This window comes from Lytechinus variegatus, chromosome 3 (genome assembly GCF_018143015.1).
Source record: "Lytechinus variegatus isolate NC3 chromosome 3, Lvar_3.0, whole genome shotgun sequence".
NCBI lineage: Eukaryota > Metazoa > Echinodermata > Echinoidea > Temnopleuroida > Toxopneustidae > Lytechinus > Lytechinus variegatus.
The window spans coordinates 47,079,024-47,092,776 of record NC_054742.1 but is presented as its reverse complement, the minus strand read 5'-3'; the positions used below and the strand labels follow the sequence as shown (position 1 = coordinate 47,092,776).

The 13,753-nt window shown below is 36.7% G+C and overlaps 1 protein-coding gene across 1 annotated transcript; it reads right to left on the bottom strand.

Annotated features, from left to right (window-relative positions):
* Positions 1-70: 70 nt before the first annotated feature.
* On the bottom strand, positions 71-9,891 carry LOC121412046. Its single transcript, XM_041604956.1, has 5 exons — positions 9,177-9,891; positions 7,857-8,045; positions 6,604-7,305; positions 2,781-3,341; positions 71-2,039 (listed from the first exon to the last, which is right to left on the bottom strand). Exons 1-5 carry the CDS (start codon positions 9,571-9,573, stop codon positions 1,453-1,455), a joined length of 2,436 nt encoding a protein of 811 aa, XP_041460890.1. The 5' UTR covers positions 9,574-9,891; the 3' UTR covers positions 71-1,452.
* Positions 9,892-13,753: the final 3,862 nt, after the last annotated feature.

The following is a 13,753-nucleotide window of genomic DNA, read 5'->3' as shown; positions in this document are numbered from 1 at the left end:
TAAGACAGGATTAAAAGGGAGATTTTTATTGACAGTACTAATTGGACGTGTTAGAAGATTGTATCATTTACAATACTCTAAATAGACTTTTATTTAAAAACACAGCATATATACACAAAAAGAGGCGAATTAGTATAAAGCATGATAAATTTTAGTCGAATACATCCACCATCAACAGTCTTACCTGCGAGCTGTTTCATAAAGCTGCTCGCATTGTTACCAATGACTTTACGAACAACCTGAATAATTATAAAGGGCAAAATGTTGAGCAAAATATTTTATATGTAATATGTTTGTGTTTTCCAATGATATAACAAAATATTCTGGTTGAAAAATTATTTTTGCTTACAGAATGCTTAATCGGAATTCTGGCTGTATTTAGCCACTTCGTTTGTGATATTATGTCTAAAAGTTGTAATTTTACGAACAGATTGCCATTCATAAATAAAGTCAATTTTCATTACAATTATCAGTCCAAGTGGATATTCCTGACAACCTTAAGAAAATATAATATTTCAAATTAAACATCAAAACAATCGGCCAACTTTCCACTCGTATATATCTTTGTTTCAAGGGGATTGAGAGGAATATTTCATACGAAATTCGTTTAAAAATAATTAGGATTCCTATTCAAAGTTGATACCATTTTCCATGTAGGAGGGAGGGGTAAAGTGATGGTTGTTTAAACAGATTATGGACAATATACCGACAACATAAATGCACCTCTTGCATCAAAGTAACGTTTTGCTAAATTTTTTAATGATCACGATAATGCTCGCTTTAGGAAGAATTCATTTAAAGTTGTATGAATTCAACACGAAGCATTTTGGCCAATAAATACTTAGATTATAATGAATTTTTTCTCATGAAATAGAATTCAGTTACGCTGTAAGATGACAGAATAAATTATTACATGATAAATATCGTATACCATGTACATCTTAGTTTTCAGTGTCTTTATTGTCTTTACCGACATGAAATGGGATTTTGATCAATCATGATACTCCACATGGGCAACTCCACATGGATTTGAGAATTTCAGTTCAGGATTAGCAATATTATTGTTATTCTACCTTTATTTTTGCGTGGAAGTGTCTTCAGAGATGTTATCGTTTAAGATCCAGCATATCCTGATTTATAAAATAATTAAAAATTTCAACGCCCCTACTGCAGTTGATTCCAATGTTTTCATTGCCTGTTCTTGTCCACCTGATGTTCTAATAGAGACCCCACCCCCGACACCAAGACACCAAGAAAGTGACAAGAATTCCCCTGTCCAAAAGGAGGACCACGTAATCCAACTAATTCATCACACCCGTCTAAAGTTACGGTGTTAGTCCAACAATGTAAACTTCAAGCCCAAACTTCAGGGTTTGATTTTTCATTAACACTAACTGGTGAAAGTTTCTATCAGGCTGAGTCTTTACAGTGTACAGATTTTGTTCATCCTGTTTATTCGTGAATCACTGTTTCACCTGCTGATGCATTCTCCCTGTACTCCGGCGGGGGTTCTGGAAGATGCACTGTTGCCCCTGGCACCATAGCAGGATTCTGTCCTAGCCCACCTTCAACAGGCCCTACAACAAATCCTGCATTGGTGGCCGGTATGGTCGTCATCACAATGACATTTGACTGAGGCTGTCTTCCTTGAACTAGTGCATTCTGCAGCCTGTTACTCAACTCTCGCTTCTTGTTCGCATCCTTGACAATCAGAGGCATCTGGACAAGATCGGTGATCCAGCCTATCCCAAAGACACCCAAGGTGCACAGGTAGAGGATCGCCTTTGATCTGTTGCCCAAGTAGAAGTGATGAAGCCCGAGGAAACCTAGAGGAAACGCCAGTAGATACGCATCGGATGTCTTGTAAGGGTCTTCACCTACCCGCTCCCCTTTCTTCATCAGCTTCACGTCCGTATTGGCTTTCTCCACCATGTAGGCGAGTCTGAAGATATCCATGAGCCAACCGAAAAGAAAGAAGCCAACGGAGCAGGCCTGGTACGTGCCGTATCGCTTTCGTCCGAGGTAGAAGTGGTATAGACCTACATGTTCGAAAAGAAGGGGTCTTTTTTGATAAAGTGTGAAACACAAAGACACGCACATCATGATAGGCTTTTATTTGATTCGAGGTTCGGAGTTTTGCCAACACTTTTCTCCTTAATCGCAATTTATTTATTGCTTATTTTATAACTTTATTGTACTCCGTGCAAGGTTTTATTGTTTTCCTCCAGTTGTATAATTTACACCAAAATACTAAAACGCTTACAAATACATTGTCGACCCACAAAATAATGGTTAATTGAAATTGATATCAAACTGGTATTGAAGTATCTCACAATCATTTTATGCTGAATTTATGAAAATTTTAACGGCATTGTATATTGATTTTGATTTGATTTATCTATTTCCACATTCCAATAACAAAAGTATATTCAAGTGTAATAATTTTTTCTCAGCATAACATAGGCAAATGACATAATGAATAACACATGCATACATACATTCTAACAATCTACTTGAAATATATCTATACCTTATTATATTTTTCTAAGTTATTAAAAACAAAAAGCAGAATATATATATATATACATATATACATGTGTATATATATATATATATATATATATATATATATATATGTATACATATATCGACATGATACATTTTGGAATGTGGGAGACATCCATCTTAAGTATATATTTTTTTATGCTCTGTATTTAAAAAAAAAACAGATACTTTTTGGAAGTATCACCATGCTGAAAATGAGTTTATTAGCACCTTACCGAATATGCCAAATGGAGGAAGCCAGAGCAATACTGCATCCAGCAATGTTTTATCTGTGAGATAGCCTGGATATTTCTTGCTGTGTATCCAGTGCCCCTTTGCTCTGGCTTCTGATGTGTCCTGGTTGCATTTCCTCACCAGGGCTCCTATCCTACACCAGTCAATGATCCAACCGATGCCAAACAATCCCAACGTGAAGGCGTAGACTGTCCCAAAGAACTTCCGGCGGAGGTAGAAGTGATGCGCTCCGAACAACCCCATGAACGGCAGGCACAGGATGGTGGCCACGGCGAATTTTCGGTCCTGGGCGGTATGGCTCGGTGTAAGGTATACTTCGTCTGTGTACTGTGGCATGTTGCTCCGATTTCTTTCCTCCTGCTCTTGGAATTGACGTTGAGCCGTCTGCATATCTGGAACCACTACCTGGGTCATATTGAATCGGTTTGGTCCTATCTGCTGTAGTAAGTGAACCAGAACATCAATAGAAAATTGTCTGCAGATCGACGGAAGGAGCAAAATTTCAAAATGTTGACTGCGTTTGTTCCCGGTTGTTGGTTGATTTTAATGCGATATTCTTTCATCAAATAGGGCCTACACTAAAATCAAACTCTTTGCGAACAGCACCACACCCCTTCCTATATCAACATGGTCCAGTCAGCTGTCTTAAATAAACGAAATGCCTGTATTTTGAAAGACACTGTGGTCTTGAAATTAGAGGCCCATCAGTATACTTCGTATAGCAGATGACGTCATCTTACACTACCTCACATGACTGGCATGAATATCTCACCTAAAGTCATCCGTTTAATCAACAAAAGGAGTTAATAGTTGCTTCAGATGGGCGCAAAGATCGCATGGAATCGTTAATAATTACACATGGTGCGATAAAACTGGCCGAACACATTGTAAATATAGTTATACCATGGTATGGTCGACGATAATGCAAACAACTATCGCGTCTTTGCCATCATATTGATACTTCACGTTAGGAAATCTATTGAACCTGACGCCCTGAATGCAAATTTGCATATTAAAGTGGATAAGATAATCATATCTATGTCAGTTCCCCATCCATTTTATTCAGTTTTAAATAAGATAATCTCGATGACCATTGGATCTCCGAGATTTTAATGACGTCAATTAAAGACACACCCTTAATGATGTCATGATAGTGAACTGAACGTCCAAATGAACAGCAAATAATAGTCTTTTACTTTAGATGCAGATAAAACACATGTAAATCACCATACTTTAACTTAATATACATTAACATAAACAAAAAACACACAATGCTGCATAAAGTATTTAATATAATATCGTAAAAATAAATAGTAGTCTCTTCTGAATGCGCGTAACACTTACATTATATCCCAATAAAATCATTCTATTCCATTTTCTATATACCCCTATAAACTTTCCTTTTCCCCTCTCCTTCATGTAGGCGTTTCCAAAGAAAGAGGGTACAATATAACACAGTGTTATACATTGGGTTTGATAAGTGCCCATTTTCTATTTGGGGGTTCGTTTTACATTGTTCGAGGTCCCCTAAGCATCTCCGAGGGCATTGCTCCCAAATGAACACGAAAAGTGTTCCAAAATTGCACTAACTCCGATTGGCATGATGAGTGCCCTTTTATCAAAACAAGCTCCCACTATCTGCCTTTCATCCATTTATATTTGTAATGACTGCCCATGTAAAATATTCCTCTTCTATTATTATTTTATAAATGCCCACTTTCCTTTCGCATTTCCGTTTTGATATTGAAGGTCAGGTTCATCTCATCATTATTTGGTTTTTATTTCACCCCAAAAGAGGACAATCAAACAAGCATCACACTGGATGATTTTTTTTAATCGGTTGTAGAATAAGAAAGCTTGAGTCATGAATGCACACAATGTTTACTGTAGCGGGGGGGGGGACGATTTATTGTTCCTCTCCCCCGAAGAGAGGGCCCCTTAGCAGAACAGTTTTCGGTATTGAAAGGGCTACCCTGTATAAAGAAGACCACATCAATAATTAAATACAAATTTTGAAGACTGACATTTTTACTGTAAAGTTTAACCCCCCCCCAAAAAAAAGTATGCGCGAAAAGTCCTTCAATTTCCCTTTAGAAATTCAAAAGCGCCCTATCACCAGCTCGGTTTCTTTGCTCCTTAGCTTTTGAGGGTTTTTTTCAGAATTTTTGTATGCGCCCCCCCCCCGAAAAAAATCTCTATACAACCATGTATGCACAACATGCGAATGGGGGAACTGATGATATCATAGTCGCACACTATTTTGTATTTTTATATCACATTATTGTTAGCTTGATATTGAAGAAACTCTTGACTGATTCATAGTAAGTTACAAAGTTGGCAACTCTGTGTTATGGAAACATTTATGAAACACAGAAGAAAAAGGTGGGTGCATGCTTGACCCCATCGATTCCTCTTTTTTTTCGTTTACTTACAAATTAATTACATTTCAAAAGTTTGTTATATACTAATAACGATGAAACTGTCAGCTTTATGATCGTTTTGTTTATTTACTCTATTTTCAAATCAACTTCGTTCTGGCAGGGAAACGTTAGTGAGATTCACTGATTTTTGTGTGTGGGGAGGGGGGTCCTTTTGGTGGTCATGATTTTGGAATATAATATTTTTTATTTTATTGAGTTTTTCTTACCTTATCCTTAAAATTTCTTCTTTCTCCTCTTTTTCACAGACGTCGCTCTTGCTAATTCACTCGCCTTCCTCACTCCATCCCCTCTTCTCCCCCCTCTTTCCCTCTCACTTTATATCTCTCCTTCTTTGTGCCCCTTCCTCATTCTCTTACTACCCCCTCTCTCTCTCTTCCTCCCTTTCTATATGCATCCCTCCATATGACCCCCAAACTTCTCTGAAAAATAACACAATCCGAATTGTGAGATTGATATTATATTATATAATTATTTACATCAACGCTACCTTTTTAGTGTAACTCGAGTGTTAGAGACTATGAACGACATATGAAAAGGAGAAAAGAAGGCGAAATATATAGAGTGTGATTATGACAAATCTAATAATTGATTAATAGATTGCATTTGTCAAACATAGAATATATATAGAACAGTATATGCAATTATCAGATCATAACACTATATATATAAGCTGAACAAGAAATCCAACAACATTTCAGGCTAATAGGATGCATCAGAATAAAATAGTGTTCTGTTTCCATAGAGTTAGATGGCACAATACATTTTGAATAAGAACGATAGTAATGAAGAAGAAGACATTGATTCAGAAATAGAAACAAGAAAATGAAACAGTATTTTCACCTTTTAGAAAAGCGAATCTTTCACCCCTCTATACCCACTCTGCTCTTTCTGCAAGTTTTACAATGCAAATATGCAAATCTTTAGTACTAATATACAAGATTTAAAAATAAAGAAACTATGGGAAAATAAATAGTGCTGGTCAGATTTGTTACGAGAGAATTTTAATAAAATTTGACGTGATATTAATGACAGTTATATTTAACATTACTTTTGACGTTTCAGTATATTTCTGTGGTTTCATACAAATTTATCAAAGTCGGTATACCTGTATCACTTTATACCGATATCATACCCCATTCAATCAATACTTCTTACGAACATTATCATTAAAGAGTTTGACAGCGGCATGCAGGATAGGCTGAGATAACACTGGGAATGTTTTGTCACATAATGCTTAAATCTGAATTTTCTAATTAATTTAACTCTCTTTGATTTTTTGTGGGGTACTATTCTGGTTCTTTATTATGTTTATGCAACTTAAAATTCTTTCTTTCTTGTCTATAATGAATATCTTAGTTAAGAAAATCTTTCTTCTCCTTGGTATCTGCTTGTGAGGACGAGGTACCTTGCCCGAATCCTGGTTGCCCCGTATTCTCATGATCATTAGCTGCAATCATGACGCTTTCACCCTCTCCAGCCTCGGGCTTGTAGACCGGTGGTGGCTCGTTGACGTGCCCACCTGTAGCCCCAACTGCCCCTCCGGCTAGGACCTGTCCGCTGACTTGCCCAGGAAGAGAAACGACCTGCCCATTGGAATCACCCGGACCATTGGTGTAGCCCGAGTTAGCAGAGTGTGTCACGACGACCGTGGTGTGGACAGCCCGTGCTTCGTTATTTGCCTCGGCAGTGACCAGCCGCTGGTTCAGCTCCCGATTCTTGTTCGCTTCTGACACGATCAAAGGCATCTGAAAGAGATCCGCCAACCAACCCAATCCGAAGACCCCGGCCGTGCAGAGGAACAAGAACCCCCTTCTGGTGTTTCCGAGATAGAAGTGGTGTAGCCCGAAGATGCCGAGAGGGAAAGCCAATGTGTAGGCGTCGCAGACAGAGTAAGGAGGGTCTTCGATTCGGATACCTTTCTTCATCATGGCGATGTTGGCATTAGCCTTACGGACCATTGCAGGAAGGCGGCAGAAATCGAGCAACCATCCGAGGCCACAGCGACCGAATGTTAAAGTGTGGTAAATACCATATCGGCTACGACCAAGGTAATACTGGTAGAAACCTATAACAAGAAAAAACGAAAAGAACTCTTTGAGTGAGTGCTTATCAGAAGATTTCTGAAAATAAAACAATGAAGTCCCATAATAGGCCTATACGGTAAATGTTGATTATTTTAAAGAAAAATGCTGTTTTTAAATTTTATCTGGCAAGAATTTAGTAAATTTCGCTGAAGAAAGTATATCAAACAACGCCCCCGAGTTGACTTTCAGATGTCTTCTCTTTTGCGAAACCAGCAACCGACTGTTCAGTATTTTCATCCGAAGAGTTAATATTGCCTCCGTATCAGAGAAATGGAATTGAAATTGCTAATAGCTTTGGTATTGAATCTTGTTGTTTTTTTAAACCTATTCCCTTCAAGATTGACAGATCGCATTTTCATTTTTTCTGTTTGTTTTAAAAGTAAAGTGGTAGAATATACTGTGCATGGAATTCCACATAAAAACACGCAATAGTTTTGAAAGCAGAAACTAAATGTAAGTTCGTAAAACCATGGCCCTATTGTCAATAATGATAGGTCCATGTTATTCCAGGGTGGAAGGAAGATCCACTTACCGAAGAGACCAATGGGTGGAAGCCAGAGCATATAGGCATCACACAGGGAGATCTTGGTTAGTGGACCAGGGTACATAGGGCTGTAGAGCTTGTAGCCACGGATCTGGGCTTCTCGAGTCTCTTGGTTGCATTTCTTGACGAGGGACTTGATACGAAACCAATCAATGATCCATCCGAGAGCAAACAGTCCTGGATATAAAAGAAAATATTAAAATACATTTAGACTACCGAGGGTATATCATAACAACTTGTAAACTTGATGCGTTTTGTTCATTTGAAGTATATCTATATCATTTAACATCAACCTACAACTAAATAAAATATTCATACATGACCTTTTCAATAAAATATGAATGTATTTTTTTTTTCGAAAGCTTCCATCTGGTACCCCTGACCTTGTTGACTGTGCTTTCGGTTAATAGTGGTATGTCAAATGTTTTTTGTTTTGTAGTGATATTTATTATTCATTCACTTCAAATGAAATTCATACATACATAATATAGAAATATCATACATTAATATAAAAAAATCAGTTGCAGCTGTGAATACACAAATCAAATGACATAGACAATTAGAAAATAATCATAGCAGATAAATTGTATCAGGATTGAAACATAATCCAAAATAAAAAAAAAATGTATAAATTTTTTAACGACTACTGTCTGCAGCTAAAGCAATTAGACAATATGACATAACGTAACAGCTAAGCAAATTGAATGAAGGAATGTATTAATATGCATTCTCCGCCCCTTGGAGACAAGCCCCCCCCCCCCCCCCCGCTTACATATTAATCAGACATCGAAGCTGAACAAATAACACACTAACAACAACAAAGGAGAAATGGACAGAAAGAAAAAAGAAAATAAGAAAGAAAACATACAAAATGTCATTATCACCAACACATCCTCGATATAAGAAACGTTCCACACATCCTCGATATAAGAAACGTTCCACACATCCTCGATATAAGAAACATTCAAGGGAACAATTACTCATGTTCTTCTTTATTTCACATTACGCATTACCTGAAATAATCATATTGTCATGGCATTAGAATTATGACCAAGCGCATTCATTTTGTTTGGCATCATCATCATCACCAAAAATCAGTATCATCTGTGATATCATCACCACTGCCCCCACCACCACCGTCACAGTCATTCTCATATTCATCATCACTTCTATGATCTGCATTAGCAGCATCATTCTGATCATCATTATAATAAACCAAATTATCATCATCATCACCACCATGTGCACCATCATTATCGTTCGCATCGTCATGGTCATCAACACCAGCGAACCTGAAGATCAACTTACCTAATGTAAAGGCATAGATGTAACCGAAGTAAGGTCGATTGAGGTAGAAATGATGAAGTCCGAGCATCCCAAGTATCGGGACACACAGGATAACAGCCAGAGATGTTGACTTGTTAAGTTCCCTCACTGACGCATGGTACGGAATCACTGTCACTTGATCTGGCTGGAAGTTGGGAAGCTGCTGAGGAGGCTGGAAGTTCGGAAGCGGTTGAGGAGGCTGCTGAGGCGCCACAGGTGGGTAGGGGTACTGGGTGGTATGCTGGTAGGGTGGGTTAGGGTGTGGGTAGCTGGTAGACGCATTGGGGTACGAGGGTGCGGCAGCTCCTGGATTCTGGTATCCACCTGTGCCTGGTGACACCCCTCCTTGAGGTACAACTTTATCTGAATTCGACGCCATCTTGTCGTCTGATATACCAAATTTATTTGTGATATTCAAAATTCTTTATCATAAATAGTGTAAGATCGAAACAAGGTAGGCATGTAAGGCTGTATCTCCAATTCCTTGCCCCTTGTTCTCAACGGAGCTTCTCTACCATTTATACTGCATGAATTTATCGACGATAAAAAACAACGGTTACCATCTGGTCCTCTGCTCACAAACTGAAAGCAAGAAAAGCTTGGAGTTCAATTTTGTACTTGGCCGGATACCTCGTATGTTTACCTTCTCTCGATGCTTTACGTGCTCTCGACGACCCAACGGAGAGTTTGCTTAAGTCATGTGCTCTGGCGATATTAGAATCGCACGAATTCACACTCGACGTATTTTTACCAATATTGCATATGATGTCATCTTTTGGTTGGTCACATGATTATGCTCCCGCCCACTTTCGGCATGTTTTAAATTTATCAATCCAAGTCTGGTGACTTAGGTTCAATAGCTAAGCAATGAAAAAAAATCTATACCCGGTTTAGCTATAAGTAAATAACATAAAACACTATACATATGATTACTGTTCTAATGTCAATTGATCATATAATTGTTTTCATATTTTGTTCTTACCAAAACAACATCGTGATTTTATAAAAACTAAAGTGATATAACTGGGTGTAATAACTATAAATGAGTTTATTCTTGGTTGTCCGTTGGAATCCTCTAAAATCACAAACCACAATAGGACAAAAAAGATCTCGAGCTCTTGTCTTAGTTATTTCTAAGATAACTTTATCATTTTCAAACCGTAAACCCGTTCTCATGATTTAGGGGTGGGGGTAAATGTAGCTATTTACTTACGCTTTCCTTTGCACCGAATGTAATGTTACCGTTCCTTCTAAACGTAATTAAACGTAAATGAATAACAGATGACAAGAAAAGCAATTCAAAAATAAGACTCTAACAAGCTCTTTTGTTTAATCCATTGTGTATACATGTACATGTAGAGTGGTTGTGTCCTTTTATCGCGGACAAAATGAATTTCGTCGTCACCATGGCGATTTCATATTTACAATATCAAAGTCCACTTTTGATTAGTATAATATATTATGATGATGCCAATATATTGGACAAATAAAGTGGTATCAAAATAGAAAAGGGAAGAAGGAGAGGAAGAGATGGAGGATGAGGAGATCAGGGAAACATGGGAAAGAGAAGATAAAACACAGCATGGAAGAGAGAGAGAGAGGGGGTGGGGAGTGGGGCGGGGAAGGGGAAGAGATCATCGTCAATATCACCATTACAATCATGAACTCGTCGTCGTTGTCGCTGTTTAGCCGTCATCACTCTCACTACAATCATCATAGGCACAAAATATAGCACCATGTTATTCTATTCCGAAACACGTGTGATAAAGAATGTAGAATGAAAAAAGTGCCTGGGTGCCATGAATCAACAGGAAACAGAAATAACATGAAATAAAAACATACATGATATTGTTGAGATCTTAAAGTCTCTCTGTTAATAGAATTGTTGAATTTGATTATGATGATGCGGCTGAGAAAGCCCGCGTTCACCATTTATGCTATTAACTCTTCGTGCCTGATATGCTATAATTATGATCTCAGTTGATGTTGTAAGATATAACAATATAAATCTAATGTGTTTTTAATTGATTAGTTGATATCACCAACACCACCACACCCCACCCCACCAACACTTTACCATCATCATCATCATCATCAAAATCATTAATTTAAATCATTAAAATTACCTATACTGTCAATATCGTCATCATCTGCAGTAGCATCACCATCTGTAGCAACGTCACAACACTCATCGTTTTCGTCATCATCATCATCATTATCAATATCATCATTATCAACATCATCATCATCATCATTATCAATATCATCATTATCAACATCATCATCACCATCATCATTATCATCAACATCCTCATTCTCATCATTATCATCATCATCAGCAACAACAACATTATCATCATCATCACTGGGATGCTAATTAAACGCTGCACCATTCTCGCGAGATTAACTCTAATCCTCCTCAGTTCCTTTATACATTTTGTATTCCAAAATGAAATCAATATCATGATGTTTGATCTATGAATTTCTAGAAATAAAAGTAAATAGGCCTACTGTGAACTATACCGATGTTTGAGAACTCCACTTCGTTTTTTTTTACTTCCTTTTTTTATACTAATATTTGTCCTTTTACCTCATTTCTTTATCCAAAATGTATTTAGAATAATAAAAACAATCTTTAGCTCAGTACAGAATAATATGGTCAAGTTTTATTTCCGTAATTTTCGTCTAATGTGTGATGAAATATTGGCTTAAGAAGTGTTTTCTCAATGCTATAGACATGGTACGTATAGTAATTGTTCTTTTTTAATAAAAGGAAAAAATATAAATAAGGTAATTCATCCAATAATACGTGAAGTCCATATGTCAGATTATAAGTTTTTAGTTTTATTTCTGTCTAAAGCTGAACGTCAATGCAATGTAAAGCATGACATTTCTTTCAAAAAGAATCGAAATTATGATAAAGAAAAGTAGACCGACGGGTGATGAAGATATTTATCTTTTCTGTTTATTCACATTTCTTCACGAAAGATTTTCTTTCAATGATAATAGTACAATGATAAAAACCATGGCAATACAGGCGTATATACATCATGTAATTTACAAAAAAAAGATTATTGGATTTTTAAAGTATTTCGTCGACCCTTCACATATAAAACATTGTATCCATCTAAAATATCCATTCGACAGAAGTCACAGATCTTTTCCTAATGTTACAGATTTTGTTTGTTTGTTTATATATTTCAATACGATTAAAAAAAAACTTGTTATCAGCAGACAAGGTAGTTTTCAGCAAGTCCGTAAAACAAAAGTTACAAAATATATAAAAACAACAAAACAAATCTATACGTGACTGAAGAATAGCAGCATTGATAGTAATAATATTTCGTGACACGCACATAATAATATACATATAACCAAACACACACATGCGCACGCAAGTCATGATCAGTCTGGACTAGTGCCCCAGCTGATGTTGTTGATACTACACAAATTTTCTGTCCTTTCAAAAAGTCGCATCCTACGTTTTTTTATAATCTTTTATTTTCTTCTCTCATAAAACAAAATTGAACAAAGTAAAATATAACATTCATGATCATAAATTAAAAAGCAATATCAAATCAAATTACCCATAATTACAAAGTTTGATTTGAACGTACAAATGTTGTGATCACACATCCATACATTTGACAATTCTTAACAAAAATGAAGTAAAATAATGTCATAAGACCATGGTATAATTTTTAAAAGAAGTACAACCTACCGTCTACTTTAACGATATACCTCTGTCTGTAAACTTTCGCCAGGCGACATAATTCAATTTGAAGAAGCTCGCAGCTTTACAACATGCTAGCTCATTCTGTCATTGTTTAGATACGTAATTACGTATGAAAGACTGCACCCCCCCCCCAAAAAAAAAAAAGAAGAAGTTTTTTCACAGGTAGAGATCCATTATGGCATTGTTTGTGTTTGTGATGGTTTGATCTACACATGACTGGTTTTGACTTTGATTCCACCTTCTTCTCGAGGTCCAGTAAATTATAGATTGATACAATGATCTCTATATTTCTCTGGTTTGCAAATGTACAAAAAAATATAGAACACGCATATAGAATATACATACAAATCCATTAAACTCAACATAGATATCATGACAGTGAATTAATATCATGTCGGGTGTTGGATTCATTGCTGATGTAAAGCAAACATATTTCTGTTGATTTCCAAAAGGAATATGGACGCCGATAGCTGCAAAAAATGGTACTTCACAATCAAAACTGGCTTATAACATTTTCAGTTCACATATCGTGATCAAATGATGCACCGAAGTCACCTATGTCCTCATTCAGTCTAACTCGACGAGGAATGACAAATGAAGAGGAAGGCAGACATAGTTTGTTATTCACCACTGCACTAGCTTTATAAATCAGCCTATTGACTTAAATGTTAATAGCATAAAGTCACAAGAACGTGGAAACCACTTTTCTTAGATACAATGATTTAACAATTAATTATGAACGCAAGCGATGTTGTTTGCGTATAAATAGAATACAGGGTCTAATTTATTTTGAGAAAATTTGTCTCCTTTTTCGGATCCAGCC

Bases quoted from the DNA above. Each gene is read 5' to 3' on its own strand.
- LOC121412046 (XM_041604956.1), bottom strand. From the start codon at position 9,573: ATGGCGTCGAATTCAGATAAAGTTGTACCTCAAGGAGGGGTGTCACCA. The intron at 3,342-6,603 runs TTCTTAACTAAG...TATCGCATTAAA, and splicing joins TACCAAGGAGAAGAAAGATT to ATCAACCAACAACCGGGAAC. The intron at 2,040-2,780 runs GTAAGGTGCTAA...TCGAACATGTAG, and splicing joins TCCTCCATTTGGCATATTCG to GTCTATACCACTTCTACCTC.